A 26214-nucleotide genomic window follows, 5' to 3' on the forward strand; every position below is an offset into this window, starting at 1 on the left:
ACACCAAGAACAGCTTTGCCAAGACTCCCCCAGTTTACTACAATTGCATCATACTCTTTAACCTATAATATTCCTCCTTGACTGTGTACTCTTCATCAAACATAGCATAAAATATGCATGTCTAAATGTTTCTTTTGGTCTTCATTTCCTTATGAAGTCTCCAGTCTCATGTGAAACTTATACTGAATAAATTTGTATGTTTTTTACCTGTTAATCTATATTTGTCAGTTTAATTGTCAAACCCAGCCAGGGACCCTAAGAGGGTTGAGGAAAAACTTTTCCTCCCTTAGAGTTTCTGGTAACTATGAAGGGACTCCATCATCTGGAGACACCTTGCTTGGTCCAGAAGCTGCAGTCAGAGATCTTGGACCTCTGGCAACAGCTGGCAGTAGGTAAGAATTCTTACGATGTCAGTCTTTCATATCTCTGCCTGTGGGGACCAGTTGAGCAAGTGTGGTAAAAGTCTTTTCTTTCCCAAATTCAGATTAGCAAAAAAAAATTGTGAGAATTAGTTCTTTGATTTGTAACTCCTGTGAATTTGGTTTGAAGGGTACACATTGATTATTTTCCTCCTGGGAACAGCTATTGTTTTCCTATTTATCTCTCATTTTGTGCTCTGAGGACTCAACTTGGCTTTCCACGTGTTGGGGCATGCAAGTATTGGTTCTTGCATGTGCAGGTGGCTAACTGTCAGATTCAAGGCCCCAAGAATGTGGCTGGACAAAACATGTGGGTTGCACCCTATTTGCAACTAAAGTCCTACTGACAATTGCCAGCTCTTAGGGAGTTAAGTCTTTCTTTCTTTTGGCTATCTTGGGAGTGGGTCTGGATCTTGGGAAGCCTTCACATTTGCACCCTCTTTGGGACAACTTTTGCATCCATAATTAGTTATTGGTTTTGGTTTTGAGTCACCTGATAGGTAAAACTTTAGTTTAAATACTTGAAAGGAATTTTTAAAGGAGCTCTAGGTCTGATGTTGGCCAAATTGGAGGCTGATATTCAGAGCCTGATAGAAATATGTTTTTAAAATTATTCCCCCCTAAGCTAAAATAGAGCTATGTACTTACAGGGAAAAGAAAACATTGTGAAGCCTTTGTGGGAGGATTTATTAAATCATTGCAAAGACACACAACTCTAAATCTAAAACACAGGAGTCTTTTATCCATCTTAGCTTGATCTTTTCTCCCTTATATAACGATAATGTAGCTGGATGAATGGGTCAGCCCCTTGATATCATTCAGGCTGTGAGTCAATTATTTGAGGAATTAAAAAACAACTGTCCTGAGCACGCTGCGGCCGCGTCAGTCCGGTGCGACCTGCACCCGCCTGGCCGGTCGCCCTGCCCACGCCCGAGTCACGGCCATGGCGGCCTCGCTTCTGCTGCGGCAAGGAAAAGCAGGGGGGCTGAAGACTGTGCTCCTAGAAGCAGGAGTGTTTCGAAGACTTGTTTCTACAGTTTCTCTCTCTGCAGAATCAGGAAAGAATGAAAAGGGATTGCCACCGAATCCCAAGAAGCAAAGTCCACCAAAAAAGTCCGTGCCAGCCGCCACCCCAGCTGAGCTGTTTGACAACACCACCTACAAGAATCTCCAGCATCATGATTACAGCACGTACACCTTCTTGGACCTAAACCTGGAGCTTTCGAAGTTCAGGATGCTTCAGCCCTCTTCAGGAGGAGAGTCACCTCGCCACTGAGAGCTCAGCTTAAAACTTAACCTTCAGTGTCTTTCTACATTCTCGGCAAAAATAAAATCCACTTAGCAGTCATGAAAAACAAACAAACAAACAAACAAAATACAACTGTCCTTTTCTTACAAATCTTTAAAAAAAACCTAAAAAGCAGTTCTAGAAGAAATTCAAAGTCCACCTGATGCTTACCTATCCCCAAACTTCCTCTACTCACCTAAAAATGCTTGCAGATATTGTAAAAGATCAAGACATTGGAAACATAATTAATTGTCCTGCACTTAAGAAAAAGAAGGAACATTTGAATAATAATTATCTTAGACATCTGATAATAGGCAAATATGCCCCCAAACTCCTTTCTGGAGAAAACTTACATCCTTTCTCTGTGCCTTTGAGATGTAAATTTTCTACCATGTCTTCTCTAGGCCCTGAAAGCCATCTCTCTCTTTTCTTTTTTTTAATTTGATAGATGTATATTTTTTATTTATTTAGCTATTTAGTTATAAAACATCTTTATTGGAGTATAATTGCTTTACAGTGTTGTGTTAGTTTCTGCTGAAATACAAACTTCAGGGAGATGATTCTCATCAGAAGGAAAAAAGAAAACAAAAAGCTATTTGGAAACTAAACACATGAAAAATCTTAAAAGTCTCCACAAATATTGGTAAATAGTTACCTATTTACCATTTGTGTCAGAAAAAAATGGTTTGAATAAAAATATAAAGCGGAAATAAACTAATGAGCTTTATGTTAATATACCTGACACACAGCTAAAATTATAACAAGATCTCTGTTTATGTCTGCATGTTTATCTGTCTTATATGTATGCATAAAATCCCTTTAAAAAGTTCTACTAAAATCGGCTTAGATTTAAATGAGCTATCATATAAACTAGGTGTTTTTAAAACTCTCAGAAATATATAAACTACCCCCAAATTTTTAAGTTCACATAATCTGGGATAATCTTTGGTAAATAGAGGTAGTTTTTAAATTGTTGGGGTGAAAAAGGCATGCCTTTAAGTTCTCAGCATTAAATATAATACAAACATACAATTTTCTTCTACCTAGGTTGACTAGTCAAACGAGCTTATGCTATTTCTATTAAATGTTTAAGATTTTAAAACTATAAAGCCAACCTATGAATTGCTTGATGCATGTCAAGGGTGACAGTAAACAGAGGGAGATACAGTGAGAGAGTGAGAAGAACCATATGTTTAACATTTTAGCTTCTGTGCTTCTGTACTTTTTTGATACTGCCTGATTTGTCAACAAGAAAAATAAGATAATAGCTAGTTTTGTTTAATATCACATGAAATTTTCATGAACAATTCAGGCATAATTAAGAACAAATGAATTAAATAGATGTAACTTTATAAATGAACTTTTAAACAATAATTATGCTTTATGATATATCTACTTAAAAATAGTTTCAAAAATATGTTAATAACTTGAAATCTTAAAGCTATACTAACATAATTTAAATGATGGATATTCATTAAATATCTAGAACATTTCAAATCGAGAAAAAATATTGAAACATCAACTGCTGAACATAAGCTTTTCTAATTTGACATCTTGTTTTATACGGTATAGAAAAAATATATATGAGTGCATTAATAAACATGAGAAAATGTACTATGAAAAGACATATGCCATTAGAAATTATGAAATGATATATTCATATATTTGCTACAGGATGATACTATGTGGCAGGCAATTCAAAATTCGTAGTTTTCTCTGTAAAAGACAGATTAGTAATGGATAAAATTCTAACCAATGTATGTAAGTAAAACCATTAGGAATGATAGAGTAAACTTTTTAAAAACTCTATATACAAGGAAAGTAAGATATTTTTGAATAAGAAATCTATAGAAGACATGTTTTTGTTAAGGGAAAAAGAGTAATTTTGTCCTAAAGTAGAATCAGTGGTTTGTCCCGAATGAGAAAGAGAAAAAGAGTAGGACAAAAACTGAATGGATATTATAAATAAAAGTTGTAGAAGGAATCTTGGAAAATAAACCTTCATCCTGTGTGTTCAGAGCTGGCTAAGATTGGATGGACTCATTTATAAGTTTTCTTTAATATTAGCCTTAGTATTAATGGTACACTAATAAAGAAAAAGAACAATTATATGATTTTCTCTCCATTAAAATGATAGTTGTCTCAGATTATTGATCTGCTCTTAATAAGAAATTGAAAAGAAAATAATTTTTTTCATTATCTTTTAAGTAATCTGCCTGGGAAGCCAAGAGTTTCTGTCTTAAAATAATTTCCCATGTTTCATGTTGTCTTTATCAGGTCTTAGAATACTTAAGAAAACTGAAGCTCCAAAATGTTAAAGAACTAAGCTTCTGTTTTGTTTTGCTTTTAAAATTATGTAATATACTCTATTTACCATTGAATTATTTTATTACCACTTTTGTTAAATAGATAACTAAGTATTGTTTCATAGTAACCTGTGATTGTATTTAGTCAAGTTCTCAACTTTTTTGACATTTTTGACAACTTCCCCAAATCAAATTCTAAATGCAGTCTTTTTTCTCTTTTAAACATCTTTATTGGAGTATAATTGCTTTACAATGTCTGTTAGTGTGTTAGTTTCTGCTTTATAACAAAGTGAATCAGTGATACATATACATATATCACCATATCTCTTCCCTCTTGCATCTCCCTCCCTCCCACCCTCCCTATCCCATCCCTTAGGTGGTCACAAAGCACCTAGCTGATCTCCCTGTGCTATGCGGCTGTTTCCAACTAGCTATCTATTTTACATTTTGTAGTGTATATGAGTCTATGCCACTCTCTCACTTTGTCCCAGGTTACACTTCCCCCTCCCCGTATCCTCAAGTCCATTCTCTAGTAGGTCTGTGTCATTATTCCCATCCTGCCACTAGGTTCTTAATGACTTTTTTTTTTATCCCTTAGATTCCATATATATGTGTTAGCATACTGTATTTGTTTTTCTCTTTCTGACTTACTTCACTCCGTATGACAGACTCTAACTCCATCCACCTCACTACAAATAACTCCATTTCGTTTCTTGTTATGGCTGAGTAATATTCCATTGTATATATGTGCCACATCTTCTTTATTCATTCATCCGATGATGGACATTTACGTTGCTTCCATGTCCTGGCTATTGTAAATAGAGCTGCAATGAACATTTTGGTACATTACTCTTTTTGAATTATGGTTTTCTCAGGGTATTTGCCCAGTAGTGGGATTGCTGGTTCGTATGGTAGTTCTATTTTTAGTTTTCTAAGGAACTTCCATACTGTTCTCCATAGTGGCTGTATCAATTTACATTCCCACCAACAGTGCAAGAGTGTTCCCTTTTCTCCACACCCTCTCCAGCATTTATTGTTTCTAGATTTCTTGATGATGGCCATTCTGACTGGTGTGAGATGATATCTCACTGTAGTTTTGATTTACATTTCTCTAATGATTAACGATGATGAGCATTCTTTCATGAGTTTGTGGGAAATCGGTATATCTTCTTCGGAGAAATGTCTATTTAGGTCTTCTGCCCAGTTTTGGATTGGGTTGATTATTTTTTTGTTATTGAGCTGCATGAGCTGCTTGTAAATCTTGGAGATTAATCCTTTGTCAGTTACTTCATTTGCAAATATTTTCTCCCATTCTGAGGGTTGTCTTTCTGTCTTATTTATGGTTTCCTTTGCTGTGCAAAAGCTTTTAAGTTTCATTAGGTCCCATTAGTTTATTCTTCTTTTTATATCCATTTCTCTAAGAGTTGGGTAAAAAGGATCTTGCTGTGATTTACGTCATAGAGTGTTCTGCCTATGTTTTCCTCTAAGAGCTTGATAGTGTCTGGCTTTACATTTAGGTCTTTAATCCATTTTGAGTTTATTTTTGTGTATGGTGTCAGGGAGTGTTCTAATTTCATACTTTTACACGTACCTGTCCAGTTTTCCCAGCACCACTTATTGAAGAGGCTGTCTTTTCTCCACTGTATATGCTTGCCTCCTTTATCAAAGATAAGGTGACCATATGTGCATGGATTTATCTCTGGGCTTTCTATCCTGTTCCGTTGATCTATGTTTCTGTTTTTGTGCCAGTACCATACTGTCTTGATTACTGTAGCTTTGTAGTATAGTCTGAAGTCAGGGAGCCTGATTCCTCCAGCTCCATTTTTCTTTCTCAAGATTGCTTTGGCTATTCGGGATCTTTTGTGTTTCCATACAAATTGTGAAATTTTTTGTTCTAGTTCTGTGAAAAATGCCAGTGGTAGTTTGATAGGGATTGCATTGAATCTGTAGATTGCTTTAGGTAATAGAGTCAGTTTCACAATGTTGATTCTTCCGATCCAAGAACATGGTATATCTCTCCATCTATTTGTATCATGTTTAATTTTGTTCATCAGTGTCTTATAATTTTCTGCATACAGGTATTTTGTCTCCTTAGGTAGGTTTATTCCAAGATATTTTATTCTTTTTCTTGAAATGGTAAATGGGAGTATTTTCTTAATTTCACTTTCAGATTTTTCATCATTAGTGTATAGGAATGCAAGAGATTTCTGTGCATTAATTTTGTATCCTGCTACTTTACCAAATTCATTGATTAGCTCTAGTAGTTTTCTGGTAGCATCTTTAAGATTCTCTATGTATAGTATCATGACATCTGCAATCAGTGACAGCTTTACTTCTTCTTTTCCGATTTGGATTCATTTTTTTTCTTTTTCTTCTCTGATTGCTGTGGCTAAAACTTCCAAAACTATGTTGAATAATAGTGGTGATAGTGGGCAACCTTGTCTTGTTCCTGATCTTAGTGGAAATGGTTTCAGTTTTTCACCATTGAGGATGATGTTGGCTCTGGGTTTGTCATATATGGCCTTTATAATGTTGAAGAAAGTTCACTCTATGCCTATTTTCTGCAGGGCTTTTATCATAAATGGTGGTGAACTTTATTGAAAGCTTTCTCTGCATCTATTGAGATGATCATATGGCTTTTCTCCTTCAATTTGCTAACATGGTGTATCATATTGATTGATCTGCGTATATTGAAGAATCCTTGCATTCCTGGAATAAACCCCACTTGATCATGGTGTATGATCCTTTTAATGTGCTGTTGGATTCTGTTGGCTAGTATTTTGTTGAGGATTTCTGCATCTATGTTCATCAGTGATATTGGCCTGTAGTTTTTTTCTTTGTGACATCTTTGTCTGGTTTTGGTATCAGGGTGAGGGTGGCCTCGTAGAATGAGTTGGGGAGTTTTCCTCCCTCTATAATATTTTGAAAGAGTTTGAGAAGGATAGGGGTTAGCTCTTCTCTAAATGTTTGATAGAATTCGCCTGTGAAGCCATCTGGTCCTGGGTTTTTGTTTGTTGGAAGATTTTTAATCACAGTTTCAATTTCAGTGCCTGTGATTGGTCTATTCATATTTTCTATTTCTTCCTGGTTCAGTCTCAGAAGGTTGTGCATTTCTAAGAATTTTTCCATTTCTTCCAGGTTGTCCATTGTATTGGCATAGAGTTGCTTGTAGTAATCTCTCACGATCGTTTGTGTTTCTGCAGTGTCAGTTGTTACTTCTCCTTTTTCATTTCTAATTCTATGGATTTGAGTCTTCTCCCTTTTTTTCTTGATGAGTCTGGCTAATGGTTTATCAATTTTCTTTATCTTCTCAAAGAACCAGCTTTTAGTTTTATTGATCTTTGCTATTGTTTCCTTCATTTCTTTTTCATTTATTTCTGATCTGATCTTTATGATTTCTTTCCTTCTGCTAATTTTGGGATTTTTTCTTCTTCATTCTCTAATTGCTTTAGATGCAAGGTTAGGTTGTTTATTCGAGATATTTCCTATTTCTTGAGGTAGGCTTGTATTGCTATAAACTTCCCTCTTAGAACTGCTTTTGCTGCATCCTGTAGGTTTTGGATCTTCGTGTTTTCATTGTCATTTGTTTCTAGGTATTTTTTGATTTCCCCTTTGATTTCTTCAGTGATCACTTCGTTATTAAGTAGTGTATTGTGTAGCCTCCATGTGTTTGTATTTTTTACAGATCTTTTCCTGTAATTGATATCTAGTCTCATAGCATTGTGGTCGGAAAAGATACTTGATACGATTTCAATTTTCATAAATTTACCAAGGCTTGATTTGTGACCCAAGATATGATCTATCCTGGAGAATGTTCCATGAGAAATTGAGAAAAATGTGTGTTCTGTTGTTTTAGGTTGGAATGTCCTTTGAATATCAATTTAGTCCATCTTGTTTAATGTATCATTTAAAGCTTGTGTTTCCTTATTTAATTTCATTTTGGATGATCTGTCCATTGGTGAAAGTGTGGTGCTAAAGTCCCCTACTATGATTGTGTTACTGTCTATTTCCCCTTTTATGGCTGTTAGTATTTGCCTTATGTATTGGGCTGCTCCTATGTTGGATGCATAAATATTTACAATTGTAATATCTTCCTCTTGAATCAATCCCTTGATCATTATATAGTGTCCTTCTTTGTCTCTTGTAATATACTGTATTTTAAAGTCTGTTTTGTCTGATATGAGAATTGTCTGATATGAGAATTGCTACTCCAGCTTTCTTTTGATTTCCATTTGCATGCATCCCTTCACTATCAGTCTGTATGTGTCCCTAGGTCTGAAGCGGGCCTCTTGTACACAGCATATATATGAGTCTTGTTTTTGTATCCATTCAGCCAGTCTGTGTCTTTTGGTGGGAGCATTTAATCCATTTACATTTAAGGTAATTATCGACATATATGTTCTTATTCCCATTTTCTTAAATGTTTTTCGTTTGTTATTGTAGGTGTTTTCCTTCTTTTGTGTTTCTTGCCTAGAGGAGTTCCTTTAGCATTTGTTGTAAAGCTGGTTGGGTGGTGCTGAACTCTCTCATCTTTTGCTTGTCTGTAAAGGTTTTAATTTCTCTGTCAAATATGAATGAGATCCTTGATGTGTAGAGTAATCTTGGTTGTAGGTTTTTGTCCTTCATCACTTTAAATATGTTCTGCCACTCTCTTCTGGCTTGCAGAGTTTCTGCTGAAAGATCAGCTGTTAACCTTATGGGGATTCCCTTGTGTGTTATTTGTTGTTTTTCCCTTGCTGCTTTTAATATGTTTTCTGTATATTTAATTTTTCATAGTTTGATTAATATGTCTTGGCATGTTTCTCCTTGGATTTATCCTATATGGGACTGTTTGTGCTTCCAGGACTTGATTAACTATTTCCTTTCCCATATTAGGGAAGTTTTCAACTATAATCCCTTCAAATATTTTCTCAGTCCCTTTCTTTTTCTCTTCTTCTTCTGGTCCCCTATAATTCGAATGTTGGTGCATTTAATGTTGCCCGAGAGGTCTCTGAGACTGTCCTCAGTTCTTTTCATTCTTTTCTCTTTATTCTGTTCTGCAGTAGTTATTTTCACTATTTTATTTTCCATGTCACTTATCCGTTCTTCTGCCTCAGTTATTCTGCTATTGATCCTTTCTAGAGTATTTTTAATTTCATTTATTTTGTTTTTCATCATTGCTTGGTTCCTCTTTAGTTCTTCTAAGTCCTTGTTAAATGTTTCTTGCATTTTGTCTATTCTATTTCCAAGATTTTAGATCATCTTTACTGTCATTATTCTGGATTCTTTTTCAGGTAGACTGCCTATTTCCTCTTCATTTGTTAGGTCAGGTGTGTTTTTACCTTGTTCCTTCATCTGCTGTGTGTTTTTCTGTCTTCTCATTTTGCTTATCTTACTCTGTTTGGGGTCTCCTTTTCACAGGCTGCAGGTTTGTAGTTCCTGTTCTTTTCAGTGTCTGTCCCCAGTGGCTAAGGTTGGTTCAGTGGGTTGTGTAGGCTTCCTGGTGGAGGGGACAAGTGCCTGTGTCCTGGAGGATGAGGCTTGATCTTGTCTTTCTGGTGGCTACGCCCACGTCTGGTGGTGTGTTTTGGGGTGTGTGTGGCCTTATTATGATTTTAGGCAGCCTCTCTGCTAATGGATGGGGCTGTGTTCCTGTCTTGCTAGTTGTTTGGCATAGGGTGTCCAGTACTGTATCTTGCTGGTCATTGAATGAATCTTGGTCTTGGTGTTGAGATGGAGATCTCTGAGAGATTTTTCCCATTTGGTATTATGTGGAGCTGGGAGGTCTCTTGTGGACCACTGTTCTGAAGTTGGCTCTCTCACCTCAGAGACACAGCCCTGATACCTGGCTGGAGCACCAAGAACGTTTCCTCCACATGGCTCAGAATAAAAGGGAGAAAAAATAGAAAGAAAGAAAGAAAGAGGATAAAATAAAATACAAAAAAGTAAGATAAAATAAAATAAAGCTATTAAAATAAAAAATAAGAAAAAGATTATTAAGAAAAAATTTTTTATTTTTTAATATTAATTTTTTAAAATAATAAATAAGAAAAAAATTATTAAGAAAAAAAGTTATTAAGAAAAAAAATTTTTGAGGGGTCTGGAGAAGATGGCAGAAGAGTAAGATGCAGAGATCACCTTCCTTCCCACAGATACATTAGAAATATATCTACACGTGGAACTTCTCCTACAGAACACCCACTGAACCCTGGCAGAAGACCTCAGATCTCCCAAAAGGCAAGAAACTCCCCACGAACGTGGGTAGGGAAAAAGAAAAAAGAAATAACAGAGACAAAACAATAGGGACGGGACCTGCACCAGTGGGAGGGAGCTGTGAAGGAGGAAAGGTTTCCACGCACTAGGAAGCCCCTTCACAGTCAGAGACTGCGGGTGGCAGAGGGGGGAAGCTTCGGAGCCATGGAGGAGAGCGCAGCCACAGGGGTGTGGAGGGCAAAGGGGAGAGATTGCCGCACAGAGAATCGGTGCCGAGCAGCACTCACCAGCCCTAGAGGTTTGTCTGCTCCCCTGCCGGGGTGAGAGGGGGCTGGGTGCTGAGGCTCGGGAATCGGTCAGATCGCAGGGAGAGGACTTGGGTTGGCAGCTTGAACACAGCCTGTAGGGGTTAGCGCATCACAGGTAGCCGGGTGGGAGTCCGGGAAAAAGTCTACAGCTGCCGAAGAGGCAAGAGACATTTTCTTGCCTCTTTGTTCCATGGTGTGCAAGGTGAGGGGATTCAGAGTGCCGCCTAAACGAGCTCCAGAGATGGGCGTGATCTTCGGCTATCAGCGTGGACCCCAGAGACGTCCATGAGACGCTAAGCCTGCTGCTGCCACCACCAAGAAGCCTGTGTGCGAGCACAGGTCACTAACCACACCACCCCTCCTGGGTGCCTGTGCAGCCCGCCACTGCCAGCGTCCCGTGATCCAGCGACAACTTCCCCCAGAGAAAGCACGGCACACCTCAGGCTGCTGCAACGTCACGCCGACCTCTGATGCCGCAGGCACACCCCGCATCCGTACCCTTGCCTCCCCTCTGCCTGAGTGAGCCAGAGCCCCCGAAACAGCTGCTCCTTTAACCCTGTCCTGTGTGAGCAAAGAACAGACGCCCTCAGGTGACCTAAATGCAGAGGCAGGTCCAAATCCAAAGCTGAACCCTGGGAGCTGTACGAACAAAGAAGAGAAAGGGAAATTTCTCCCAGTAGCCTCAGAAGCAGCGCATTAAAGCTCCACAAACAACTTGATGTACCTGCATCTGTTGAATACCTGAATAGACAACGAATCATCCTAAATGCAGGAGGTGGAATTTGGGAGCAGGATATATTAATTTTTCCCCTTTTCTTTTGTGAGTGTAAATGTGTATGCTTCTGGGGGAGATTTTGTCTGTATAGCTTTGCTTTTACAATTTGTCCTAGGGTTCAGTCCATCCATTTTTTGTTTGTTTGTTTGTTTTACTTAAAAAATTATTTTTCTTAATAAATATTTTTATAATAATTTTTTCCTTATTTTTAATTTTAAAAAATTAAGAAAAAATTTTTCTTAGTAATTTTTTCTTATTTTTTATTTTAAAAAATTAAAAATTTTTTTCTTAATAAATTTTTCTCTTAATAATTTTTATCTTACTATTTATTATAATAGCTTTATTTTATTTTATTTTATTTTATCCTCTTTCTTTCTTTCTATTTTTTCTCCCTTTTATTCTGAGCCGTGTGGATGAAAGGCTCTTGGTGCTCCAGCCATGCATCAGGGCTGTGCCTCTGAGGTGGGAGAGCCAACTACAGGACACTGGTCCACAAGAGACCTCCCACATCCGCATAATACCAAATGGCGAAAATCTCTCAGAGATCTCCATCTCAACATCAAGACGCAGCTTCACTGAATGACCAGGAAGCTACAGTGCTGGACACCCTATGCCAAACAACTAGCAAGACAGGAACACAGCCCCATCCATTAGCAGAGAGGCTGCCTAAAATCATAATAAGGCCACAGACACCCCAAAACACACCACCAGAAGTGGGGGTGCCGACCAGAAGGAAAAGATCAAGCCTCATCCACCAGGACACAGGCACAAGTCCCCTCCACCAGGAAGCCTACACAACCCACTGAACCAACCTTAGCCACTGCGGACAGATACCAAAAACTACGGGAACTACGAATCTGCAGCCTGTGAAAAGGAGACCCCAAACAGAGTAAGATAAGCAAAATGAGAAGACAGAAAAACACACAGCAGATGAAGGAGCAGGGTCAAAACACACCTGACCTAACAAATGAAGAGGAAATAGGCAGTCTACCTGAAAAAGAATTCAGAATAATGATAGTAAAGATGATCAAAAATCTTGGAAATAGAATAAACAAAATGCAAGAAACATTTAACAAGGACCTAGAAGATTTAAAGAGGATCCCAGCAATGACGAAAAACACAATAAATGAAAGTAAGAATAGTCTAGAAGGGATCAATAGCAGAATAACAGTGGCAGAAGAACGGATAAGTGACCTGGAAGATAAAATGATGGAAATAAGTACTGAAGAGCAGAACAAAGAAAAAAGAATAAAAAGAACTGAGGACAGTCTCAGAGACCTCTGGGACAACATTAAACGCACCAACATTCGAATTATAGGGGTCCCAGAAGAAGAAGAGAAAAAGAAAGGGACTGAGAAAATATTTGAAGAGATTGTACTTGAAAACTTCCCTAATATGGGAAAGGAAATAATCAAGTCCTGGAAGCATAGAGATTCCCATACAGGATAAATCCAAGGAGAAACACGCCAAGACACATATTAATCAAACTATCAAAAATTAAATATAAAGAAAACATATTAAAAGCAGCAAGGGAAAAACAACAAATAACACACAAGGGAATCCCCATAAGGTTAACAGCTGACCGTTCAGCAGAAACTCTGCAAACCAGAAGGGAGTGGCAGGATATTCTTAAAGTCATGAAGGAGAAAAACCTACAACCAAGATTACTCTACAGAGCAAGGATCTCATTCAGATGTGATGGAGAAATTAAAACTTTACAGACAAGCAAAAGCTGAGAGAGTTCAGCACCACCAAACCACCTTTACAACAAATGATAAAGGAACTTCTCTAGGCAAGAAACACAAGAGAAGGAAATCACCTACAATAACAAACACAAAACATTTATGAAAATGGGAATAGGAACATACATATCGATAATTACCTTAAATGTAAATGGATTAAATGCTCCCACCAAAAGACACAGACTGGCTGAATGGATACAAAAACTAGATCCTTATATATGCTGTCTACAAGAGACCCACTTCAAACCTAGGGACACATACAGACTGAAAGTGAGGGCATGGAAAAAGATATTCCATGCAAATGGAAATCAAAAGAAAGCTGGAGTAGTAATTCTCATATCAGACAAAATAGACTTTAAAATAAAGACTATTACAAGAGACAAGAAGGACTCTCTATAATGATCAAGGGATCGATACAAGAAGAAGATATTACAATTGTAAATATTTATGCACACAACGTAGGAGCACCTCAATACATAAGGCAGATACTAAAGGCCATAAAAGGGGAAAACGACAATAACACAATCATAGAAGGGGACTTTAACACCCCACTTTCAACAATGGACAGATCATCCAAAATGAAAATAAATAAGGAAACACAAGCTTTAAAAGATACATTAAACCAGATGGATTTAATTGATATTGAAAGGACATTCCAACCTAAAACAACAGAATACACATTTTTGTCAAGTGCTCATGGAACATTCTCCTGGATAGATCATATCTTGCGTCACAAATTAAGCATTGGTAAATTTAAGAAAATTGAAATCGTATCAAGTATCTTTTCCGACCACAACGCTATGAGACTACATATCAATTGCATGAAAAGATCTGTAAAAAATACAAACACATGGAGGCTACAGAATACACTACTTAATAACGAAGTGATCACTAAAGAAATCGAATGGGAAATCAAAAAATACCTAGAAACAAATGACAATGGAGACATGACGACCCAAAACCTATGGGATGCAGCAAAAGCAGTGCTAAGAGGGAAGTTTATAGCAATACAAGCCTACTTCAAGAAACAGGAAACATCTCGAATAAAGAAACAAACCTTGTACCTAAAGCAATTAGAGAAAGAAGAACAAAAAAACCCCACAAAGCTAGCAGAAGGAAAGAAATCATAAAGATCAGATCAGAAATAAATGAAAAACAAATGAAGGCGACAATAACAAAGATCAATAAAACTAAAAGCTGGTTCTTTAAGAAGGTAAACAAAATTGATAAACAGTGAGCCAGACTCATCAAGAGAAAAAGGGAGAAGACTCAAGTCAATAGAATTAGAAATGAAAAAGGAGAAGTCACAACTGACACTGCAGAAATACAAACGATCATGAGAGATTACTACAAGCAACTCCATGCCAATAAAATGGACAACCTGGAAGAAATGGATAAATTCTTAGAAATGCACAACCTGCCGAGACTGAACCAGGAAGAAATAGAAAATATGAACAGACCAATCACAGGCACTGAAATTGAAACTGTGATTAAAAATCTTCCAACAAACAAAAGCCCAGGATCACATGGCTTCACAGGCAAATTCTATCAAACATTTAGAGAAGAGCTAACAAAAGCCTAGGATAATTACATTAAATTAGCCCCGGATCAGATGGCTTCACAGGCGAATTCTATCAAACATTTAGAGAAGAGCTAACACCTATCCTTCTCAAACTCTTCCAACATATTGCAGAGGAAGGAACATTCCCAACTTATTCTACGAGGACACCATCACCACCCTAATACCAAAACCAGACACAGATGTCACAAAGAAAGAAAACTACAGGGCAATATCACTGATGAACATACATGCAAAAATCCTCAACAAAATACTAGCTAACAGAATCCAACAGCACATTAAGAGGATCATACTCCATGATCAAGTGGAGTTTATTCCAGGAATGCAAGGATTCTTCAATATATGCAAATCAATCAACGTGATACATCATATTAACAAATTGAAGGGGAAAAACCATACGATCATCTCAACAGATGCAGAGAAATCTTTCGACAAAATTCAACACCCATTTATGATAAAAGCCCTGCAGAATGTACACATAGAGGGAACTTTCCTCAACATAATAAAGGCCATATATTACAAACCTCCAGCCAACATTGTCCTCAATTTTGAAAAGCTGAAACCATTTCCACTAAGATGTGGAAGAAGACAAGTTTGCCCACTCTCAGCACTAGTATTCAACATAGTTTTGGAAGTGTTAGCCACAGCAATTAGAGAAGAAAAAGAAATACAAGGAATCCAAATCAGAAAGAAGAAGTAAAGCTGTCACTGTTTGCAGATGACATGATACTATACGTAGAGAATCCTAAAGATGCTACCAGAAAACTACAAGAGCTAATCATCGAATTTGATAAAGTAGCAAGATGCAAAATTAATGCACAGAAATCTCTTGCATTCTTATACAGTAATGATGAAAAATCTGAAAGTGAAATTAAGAAAACTCTCCCATTTATGATTGCAACACAAAGAATAAAATATCTAGGAATAAACCTACCTAAGGAGACAAAAGACCTGTATGTAGAAATTTATAAGACACTGATGAAAGAAATTAAAGATGATACAAATAGATGGAGAGATATACCATGTTGTTGGATTGGAATAATCAACATTGTGAAAATGACTATACTACCAAAGCCATCTACAGATTCAATGCAATCCATATCAAACTGCCAGTGGCATTTTTCACAGAACTAGAACAAAAAACTTCACAATTTGTATGGAAACACAAAAGACCCTGAATAGCCAAACAAATCTTGAGAATGAAAAGTGGAGCTGGAGAAAACAGGCTCCCTGACTTCAGACTATATTACAAAGCTTCAGTAATCAAGACAGTTTGGTACTGGCACAAAAACAGAAATATAGATCAATGGAACAGGATAGAAAGCCCAGAGATAAACCCACACACATATGGTCACCTTATCTTTGATAAAGGAGGCAAGCATATACAGTGGAGAAAAGACAGCCTCTTCAATAAGTGGTGCTGAGAAAACTGGACAGGTACATGTAAAAGTATGAAATTAGAACACTCCCTGACACCATGCACAAAAATAAACTCAAAATGGATTAAAGACCTAAGTGTAAGGGCAGACACTATCAAACTCTTAGAGGAAAACATAGGCAGAACACTCTATGACATACATCACAGCAAGATTCTTTTTGACCCAGCTCCCAGAGAAATGGAAATAAGAACACAAATAAACAAATGGGACCTAATGAAACTTAAAAGCTTTTGCACAGCAAAGGAAACCATAAACAAGACCAAAAGACAACCATCAGAATGGGAGAAAATATTTGCAAATGAAGCAACTGACAAAGGATTAATCTCCAAGATTTACAAGCAGCTCATGCAGCTCAATATCAAAGAAATAAACAACCCAATGCAAAAATGGGCAGAAGACCTAAATAGACATTTCTCCAAAGAAGATATATAGATTGCCAACAGACACATGAAAGAATGCTCAACATCATTAATTATTAGAGAAATGAAATCAAAACTACAATGAGATATCATCTCACACCAGTCAGAATGGCCATCATCAAAAAATCTAGAAACAATAAATGCTGGAGAGGGTGTGGAGAAAAGGGAACACTCTTGCACTGTTGGTGGGAATGTAAATTGATACAGCCACTATGGAGAACAGTGTGGAGGTTCCTTAAAAAACTAAAAATGGAACTACCATATGACCAGCAATCCCACTACTGGGCATATACCCTGAGAAAACCATAATTCAAAAGGAGTCATGTACCAAAATGTTCATTGCAGGTCTATTTACAATAGCCAGGACACGGAAGCAACCTGAGTGTCCATCATTGGATGAATGGATAAAGAAGATGTGGCACATATATACAGTGGAGTATTACTAAGCCATAAAAAAGAAATGAAATCGAGTTATTTGTAATGAGGTGGATGGAGTTAGAGTTTGTCATACAGAGTGAAGTAAGCCAGAAAGATAAAAACAAATACAATGTGCTAACACATATATATGGAATCTAAGAAAAAAAAAAGTCATGAAGAACCTAGTGGCAAGACGGGAATAAAGACACAGACCTACTAGAGAATGGACTTGAGGATATGGGGAGGGGGAGGGGTAAGATGTGACCGGGTGAGAGAGTGGAATGGATAAATATACACTACCAAATGTAAATTAGATAGCTAGTGGGAAGCAGCCGCATAGCACAGGGAGATCAGCTTGGTGCTTTGTGACCACCTAGAGGAGTGGGATAGGCAGTGTGGGAGGGAGGGAGATGCAAGAGGGAAGACATATGGGAATATATGTATAGGTATAACTGATTCACTTTGTTATAAAGCAGAAATTAACACACCATTGTAAAGCAATTATACTCCAATAAAGATGTTAAAAAAAAAGTAAAAAAAAATTGTAAATAAAATATAAGAAAAAAATTATTAAGGAAAAATTTATTAAGAAAAAAATTTTAGAGGATTAATCAAGATGGTGGAGTAGAAGGATGTGCTCTCACTCCCTCTTGAGAGAACACCAGAATCACAACTGGCTGCTGGGCAGTCATGGACAGGAAGACACTGGACTTCACCAAGGAGGATACTCCATGTCCAAGGACAGAGGAGAAGTCACAGTGAGATGGTAGGAGGGGCACAATCAGAGTAAAATTAAATCCCATAACTGCTGGGTGGGTGACTCACAGACTGGCAAACACTTATACCACAGAAGTCCACCCACTGGATTGAAGGTTCTGAGCCCCACGTCAGGCTTCCCAATCTGGGGGTCCAGCAACAGGAGGAGGAATTCATAGAGAATCAGACTTTGAAACCTAGTGGGAATTGATTGCAGGACTTCAACAGGATTGGGGGAAACAGAGACCGCACTCTTGGAGGTTGCACATGGAATAGTGTGAGCATCGGGACCCAGGGGAAGGAGTGGTGACCCGGGGGGAGACTGAACCAGACCTACCTGCTAGTGTTGGAGGGTCTCCTCCAGAGGCGGTGGCTGGCTCTGTTTCACCGTGGGGACAAGGACACAGGCAGCAGAGGTTCTGGGAAGTATTCCTTGGCGTGAGCCCTCCCAGAGTCTGCTATTAGCTCCACCATAGAACCCAGGTAGGCTGAAGTGTTGGGTTGCCTCAGGCAAAACAACCAACAGGGAGGGAACCCAGCCTCACCCATCAACAGTCAAGTGGATTAAAGTTTTACAGAGCTCTGACCGCCACAGCAACAGTCAGCTCTACCCAGCACCAGAGCCTCCCATCAAGCCTCTTAGATAGCCTCAACCACCAGAGGGCAGACAGTAGAAGCAAGAAAAACTACAAACCTGCAGTCTGTGGAACAAAAACCACATTTACAGAAAGATAGACAAGATGAAAAGGCAGAAGGCTATGTACCAGATGGAGGAACAAGAAAAAAACACAGAAAAACAATTAAATGTAGCGGAGATAGGCAACCTTCCAGAAAAAGAATTCAGAATAATGATAGTGAAGATGATCCAGGACCTCAGAATAATAATGGAGGCATAGATTGAGAAGATGCAAGAAATGATTCAGCACCACCAAACCAGCTCTACAACAAATGCTAAAGGAACTTCTCTAAGTGGCAAACACAAGAGAAGAAAAGGACCTACAAAAAAACCCCAAAACAATTAAGAAAACGGTCATAGGAACATACATATCGATAATTACCTTAAATGTGAATGGATTAAATGCTCCAACCAAAAGACACAGGCTTGCTGAATGGATACAAAAACAAGACCCATATATATGCTGTCTACAAGAGACTCACTTTAGACCTAAGGACTAAGGTACTTTAGAACTAAGGACACATACAGACTGAAAGTGAGCATATGGAAAAAGATATTCCATGCAAATGGAAATCAAAGGAAAGCTGGAGTAGCTATACTCATATCAGATAAAATAGACCTTAAAATAAGGAATGTTACAAGAGACAAGGAAGGACACTACATAATGATCAAGGGATCAATCCAAGAAGAAGATATAACAATTATAAATATATATGCACCCAACATAGGAGCACCTCAATACATAAGGCAAGTGCTAACAACTATAAAAGAGGAAATTGACAGTAACACAATAATAGTGGGGGACTTTAACACCTCACTTACACCAATGGACAGATCATCCAAAATGAAAATAAATAAGGAAAGAGAAGCTTTAAATGACACAATAGACCACATAGATTTAATTGATATTTATAAGTCATTCCATCCAAAAACAGCAGATTACACGTTCTTCTCAAGTGTGCACGGAACATTCTCCAGGATAGATCACATCTTGGGTCACAAATCAAGCCTCAGTAAATTTAGGAAAATTGAAATCATATGAAGCATCATTTCTGACCACAACGCTATGAGATTAGAAATGAATTACAGGGAAAAAAACGTAGATAACACAAACACATGGAGGCTAAACAATACGTTATTAAATAACCAAGAGATCACTGAAGAAATCAAAGAGGAAATTAAAAAATACCTAGAGACACATGACAATGAAAACACGAAGACCCAAAACCTATAGGATACAGCAAAAGCAGTTCTAAGAGGGAAGCTTATAGCTATACAAGCCTACCTAAAGAAACAAGAAAAATCTCAAGTAAACAATCTAACCTTACACCTAAAGGAACTAGAGAAAGAAGAATAAACAAAACCCAAAGTTAGCAGAAGGAAAGAAATCATAAAGATCAGAGCGGAAATAAATGAAATAGAAACAAAGAAAACAATAGCAAAGATCAAGAAAACTAAAAGCTGGTTCTTTGAGAAGATACACAAAAATGATAAGCCATTAGCCAGACTCATCAAGAAAAAGAGGGAGAGGACTCAAATCAATAAACTCAGAAATAAAACAGGGGAAGTTACAACAGACACCGCAGAAATACAAAGCATCCTAAGAGACTACTACAAGCAAATCTATGCCAATAAAATGGACAACTTGGAAGAAATGGACAAATTATTAGAATGGTATAACCTTCCAAGACTGAACCAGGAAGAAACAGAAAATATGAACAGACCAATCACAAGTAATGAAATTGAAACTGTGATTACAAATCTTCCAACAAACAAAAGTCCAGGACCAGATGGCTTCACAGGTGAATTCTTTCAAACATTTAGATAAGAGCTAACACCTATCCTTCTCAAACTCTTCCAAAAAATTGCAGAGGAAGGAACACTCCCAAACTCATTCTATGAGGCCACCATCACCCTGATACCAAAACCAGACAAAGACACTACAAAAAAAGAAAATTACAGACCAATGTCACTGATGAATATAGATGCAAAAATCCTCAACAAAATACTAGCAAACAGAATTCAACAACACATTAAAAGGATCATACACCACGATCAAGTGGGATTTATCCCAGGGATGCAAGGATTCTTCAATATACGAAAATCAATCAATGTGATACACCATATTAACAAATTGAAGAATAAAAACCATATGATCATCTCAATAGATGCAGTAAAAGCTTTTGACAAAATTCAAAACCCATTTATGATAAAAACTCTCCAGAAAGTGGGCATAGAGGGAACTTATCTCAACATAATAAAGGCCTTATATGACAAACCCACAGCAAACATCATTCTCAAAGGTGAAAAACTGAAAGCATTTCCTCTAAGATCAGGAACGAGACAAGGATGTCCACTCTCACCACTATTATTCAACATAGTTCTGGAAGTCCTAGCCACGGCAATCAGAGAAGAAAAAGAAATAAAAGGAATACAAATTGGAAATGAAGTAAAACTGTCACTGTTTGCAGGTGACATGATACTCTATATAGAGAATCCTAAAACTGCCATGCCACCAGAAAACTGCTAGAGCTAATTAATGAATTTGGTAAAGTTGCAGGATACAAAATTAATGCACAGAAATCTCTTGCATTCCTATACACGAATGATGAAAAATCTGAAAGAGAAATTATGGAAACACTCCCATTTACCATTGCAACAAAAAGAATAAAATACCTAGGAATAAACCTACCTAGGGAGACAAAAGACCTGTATGCAGAAAAGTATAAGACACTGATGAAAGAAATTAAAGATGATACCAAGAGATGGAGAGATATACCATGTTCTAGGATTGGAAGAATCAACATTGTGAAAATGACTCTACTACCCAAAGCAATCTACAGATTCAATGCAATCCCTATCAAATTACCAATGGCATTTTTTACGGAGCTAGAACAAATCATCTTAAAATTTGTATGGAGACACAAAGGACCCCGAATAGCCAAAGCCGTCTTGAGGGAAAAAAATGGAGCTGGAGGAATCACACTCCCTGACTTCAGACTATACTACAAAGTTACAGTAATCAAGACAATATGGTACTGGCAAAAAAACAGAAACATAGATCAATGGAACAAGATAGAAAGCCCAGAGATAAACCCACACACCTACGGTCAACTAATCTATGACAAAGGAGGCAAAGATATACAATGGAGAAAAGACAGTCTCTTCAATAAGTGGTGCTGGGGAAACTGGACAGCTACATGTAAAAGAATGAAATTAGAATACTCCCTAACACCATACACAAAAATAAACTCAAAATGGATTAGAGACCTAAATGTAAGACTGGACACTATAAAACTCTTAGAGGAAAACATAGGAAGAACACTCTTTGACATAAATCACAGCAAGCTCTTTTTTGATCCACCTCCTAGAGTAATGGAAATAAAAATAAAAATAAACAAATGGGACCTAATGAAACTTCAAAGCTTTTGCACAGCAAAGGAAACCATAAACAAGACGAAAAGACAACCCTCAGAATGGGAGAAAATATTTGCAAACGAATCAATGGGCAAATGATTAATCTCCAAAATATATAAACAGCTCATTCAGCTCAATATTAATGAAACAAACACCCCAATCCAAAAATGGGCAGAAGACCTAAATAGACATTTCTCCAAAGAAGACATACAGACGGCCATGAAGCACATGAAAAGATGCTCAACATCACTAATTATTAGAGAAATGCAAATCAAAACTACAATGAGGTATCACCTCACACCAGTTAGAATGGGCATCATCAGAAAATCTACAAACAACAAATGCTGGAGAGGGTGTGGAGAAAAGGGAACCCTCTTGCACTGTTGGTGGGAATATAAATTGATACAGCCACTATGGAGAACAATATGGAGGTTCCTTAAAAAACTAAAAATAGAATTACCATATGACCCAGCAATCCCACTACTGGCCATATACCCAGAGAAAACCGTAATTCAAAAAGACACATGCACCCGAATGTTCATTGCAGCACTATTTACAATAGCCAGGTCATGGAAGCAACCTAAATGCCCATCAACAGACGAATGGATAAGGAAGATGTGGTACATATATACAATGGAATATCACTCAGCCATAAAAAGGAATGAAATTGAGTCATTTGTTGAGACATGGATGGATCTAGAGACTGTCATACAGAGTGAAGTAAGTCAGAAAGAGAAAAACATAAATCGTATATTAACGCATGTATGTGGAACCTAGAAAAATGGTACAGATGAACCGGGTTGCAGGGCAGAAGTTGAGACACAGATGTAGAGAACAAACGTATGGACACCAAGGGGGGGAAACTGCGGTGGGGTGGGGATGGTGGTGTGCTGAATTGGGCGATTGGTATTGACATGTATAAAGTGATATGTATAAAATTGATGACTGATTAAAAAAAAAGAAAAAAAATTAATTTTTTTTAAAATAAAAAATGAGAAAAGTTATTAAGAAAACAATTTTTAAAAAAATTTTTAAATAAAAAATAAGAAAAAATTTATTAAGAAAAAAAAATACAATAAACGGATGGACCGAACCCTAGGACAAATGGTGAAAGCAAAGCTATACAGACAAAATCTCACACAGAAGCATACACGTACACACTCACAAAAAGAGGAAAAGGGGAAAAAATAGTTTATCCTGCTCCCAAAGTCCACCTCCTCAATTTGGGATGATTCGTTGTCTATTCAGGTATTCAACAGATGCAGGTACATCAAGTTGTTTGTGGAGCTTTAATCTGCTGCTTCTGAGGCTGCTGGAAGAAATTTCCCTTTCTCCTTGATTCCACAGTTCTCAGCGTTCAGCTTTGGATTTGCACCCACCTCAGCATGTAGGTCGCCAGAGGGCGTCTGTTCTTCGCTCAGACAGGACGGAGTTAAAGGAACAGCTGCTTCGGGGGCTCTGGCTCACTAAGGCCGGGGGGAGGCAGGGGTACGGAGGAGGCGGTGTGAGCATGCAGTGGCAGCGGTCATCGTGACATTGCAGCAGCCTGAGGCGCACCATTCATTCTCCCAGGTAAGTTGTCCATGGCTCACAGGACGCTGGCAGTGGCGGGCTGCGCAGGCTCCCAGGAGGGGCGGTGTGGATAGTGACCTGTGCTCGCACACAGGCTTCTTGGGGGCAGCAGCAGCAGCCTTAGCGTTGCATGCCCTTCTCTGGGGTCTGCGCTGATAGCCGCGGCTCGAGCCCGTCTCTGGAGCTCATTTAGGTGGCGCTGTGAATCCCCTCTCATGGCGCACCAGGAAACAAAGAGGCAAGAAAAAGTCTCTTGCCTGTTTGGCAGCTCTAGACCTTTTCCTGGACTCCCTCCTGGCTACCTGTGGTGCGCTAAACCCCTTCAGGCTGTTTTCAGGACGCCAACCCCAGTCCTCTCCCTGCGATCCTACCGAAGCCCGAGCCTCAGCTCCCAGCCCCCGCCCACCCTGGCGGGTGAGCAGAGAACCCTCTCGGGCTGGTGAGTGCTGGTCGGCACCGATCCTCTGTGCGGGAATCTCTGAGCTTTGCCCTCCGCACCCCTGTGGCTGCGCTCTCCTCCGTGGCTCCGAAGCTTCCCCCCTCTGCCACCTGCAGTCTCTGCCCACGAAGGGGCTTCCTAGTGTGTGGAAACCTTTCCTCCTTCACAGCTCCCTCCCACTGGTGCAGGTCCCGTCCCTATTCTTTTGTCTCTGTTATTTCTTTTTTCTTTTGCCCTACCCAGGTACGTGGGGAGTTTCTTGCCTTTTGGGAGGTCTGACGTCTTCTGCCAGCGTTCAGTGGGTGTTCTATAGGAGCAGTTCCACGTGTGGATGTATTTCTGATGTATCTGTGGGGAGGAAGGTGATCTCCACGTCTTACTCTTCTGCCATCTTGCCTGGATCGCTTGTAGATATTTTGATGATGGCCATTCTGACTGGTGTGAGATGATATCTCATTGCAGTTTTGATTTGCATTTCTATAATGATCAATGATGTTGAGCACTCTTTCATGTGTTTGTTGGCAATCTGTATATCTTCTTTGGAGAAATGTCTGTTTAGGTCCTCTGCCAATTTTTGGATTGGGTTGATTGTTTTATTGATATTGAGCTGCATGAGCTGCTTGTAAATTTTGGAGATTAATCCTTTGTCAGCTGCTTCATTTGCAAATATATTCTCCCATTCTGGGGGTTGTCTCTTGGTCTTGTTTATGGTTTCCTTTGCTGTGCAAAAGTTTTTAAGTTTCATTAGGTACAATTTGTTTATTTTTGTTTTTCTTTCCATTTCTGTAGGAGGTGGGTTAAAAAGGATCTTGCTGTGATTTATGTCATAGAGTGTTCTGCTTATGTTTTCCTCTAAGAGTTTTATAGTGTCTGGCCTTACATTTAGGTCTTTAATCCATTTTGAGTTTATTTTTGTGTGTGGTGTTAGGGAAGTGTTCTATTTTCATTATTTTCCATGTACCTGTCCAATTTTCCCAGCACCACTTACTGGAGAGGCTGTCTTTTCTCCACTGTCTATTCTTGCCTCCTTTATCAAAGATAAGTTGACCATATGTGTGTGGGTTTATCTCTGGGCTTTCTATCCTGGTCTATTGATCTAGATTTCTGTTTTTGTGCCCATACCATATTGTCTTGATTACTGTAGCTTTGTAGTATAGTCTGAAGTCAGGGAGCCTAATTCCTCCAGCTCCATTTTTCATTCTCAAGATTGCTTTGGCTATTCGGGGTCTTTTGTGTTTCCACACCAAGTGTGAAATTTATTGTTCTAGTTCTGTGAAAAATGCCATTGGTAGTTTGATAGGGATTGTATTGAATCTGTAGATTGTTTTGGGTAGTATAGTCATTTTCACAATGTTGATTCTTCCAGCCCAAGAACATGGTATATCTTTCCATCTCTTTGTATTATCTTTAATTTCTTTCATCAGTTTCTTATAATTTTCGGCAGACAGGTCTTTTGTCTCCTTAGGTAAGTTTATTCGTAGATATTTTATTCTTTGTGTTGCAATCGTAAATGGGAGTGTTTTCTTAATTTCACTTTCAGATTTTTTCATCATTAGTGTATAGGAATGCAAGAGATTTCTGTGCAGTAATTTTGCTTCCTGCTATATTACCAAATTCATTGATTAGCTCTAGTAATTTTCTTGTAGCATCTTTAGGATTATCTATGTAGAGTACCATGTCATCTGCAAACAGTGACAGCTTTACTTCTTCTTTTCTGATTTGGATTCCTTTTATTTCTTTTTCTTCTTTGATTGCTGTGGCTAACACTTCCAAAACTATGTTGAATAATAGTGCTAAGAGTGGGCAACCTTGTCTTGTTCCTGATCTTAGTGGAAATGGTTTCAGTTTTTCACCATTGAGGACGATGTTGGCTCTGGGTTTGTCATATATGACCTTTATTATGTTGAGGTAAGTTCCCTCTATGCCTACTTTCTGGAGGGTTTTTATCATATATCTGTGTTGAATTTTGTCAAAAGCTTTCTCTGCATCTATTGAGATGATCATATGGTTTTTCTCCTTCAATTTGTTAATATGGTGTATCACATTGATTGATTTGTGTATATTGAAGAATCCTTGCATTCCTTGGATAAATCCCAATTGATCATGGTGTATGATTCTTTTAATGTGCTGTTGGATTCTGTTTACTAGTATTTTGTTGAGGATTTTTGCATCTATGTTCATCAGTGATATTGGCCTGTAGTTTTTTTCTTTGTGACATATTTGTCTGGTTTATGTATCAGGGTGAAGGTGGCCCCGTTGAATGGCCCCGTTCCTCCCTCTGCTGTATTTTGGAGGAGTTTGAGAAGGATAGGTGTTAGCTCTTCTCTAAATGTTTGACAGAATTCGTCTGTGAAGCCATCCTGGGCTTTTGTTTGTTGGAAGATTTTTAATCACAGTTTCAATTTCAGTGCTTGTGATTGGTCTGTTCATATTTTCTATTTCTTCCTAGTTCAGTCTCGTAAGGTTGTGC

The 26214-nt window shown here is 38.2% G+C and overlaps 2 protein-coding genes across 3 annotated transcripts in view; one reads left to right on the forward strand and one right to left on the reverse strand.

The window, feature by feature from the left end:
- Positions 1-26214, reverse strand: part of SPIN4 (spindlin family member 4) — a 230652-nt gene that overhangs the window by 48788 nt on the left and 155650 nt on the right. The gene's annotated exons all lie outside the window — the stretch shown is intronic.
- On the forward strand, positions 1363-1695 carry LOC103003357 (NADH dehydrogenase [ubiquinone] flavoprotein 3, mitochondrial-like). Its single transcript, XM_057538940.1, has one exon. It carries the CDS (start codon positions 1363-1365, stop codon positions 1693-1695), a length of 333 nt encoding a protein of 110 aa, XP_057394923.1.

This window comes from Balaenoptera acutorostrata, chromosome X (assembly GCF_949987535.1).
Source record: "Balaenoptera acutorostrata chromosome X, mBalAcu1.1, whole genome shotgun sequence".
In the NCBI taxonomy this organism is placed as follows: Eukaryota; Metazoa; Chordata; class Mammalia; order Artiodactyla; family Balaenopteridae; genus Balaenoptera; species Balaenoptera acutorostrata.

What these genes read in the sequence shown, in the direction of transcription:
- LOC103003357 (XM_057538940.1), top strand. Translation starts at nt 1,363, where the DNA reads ATGGCGGCCTCGCTTCTGCTGCGGCAAGGAAAAGCAGGGGGGCTGAAG.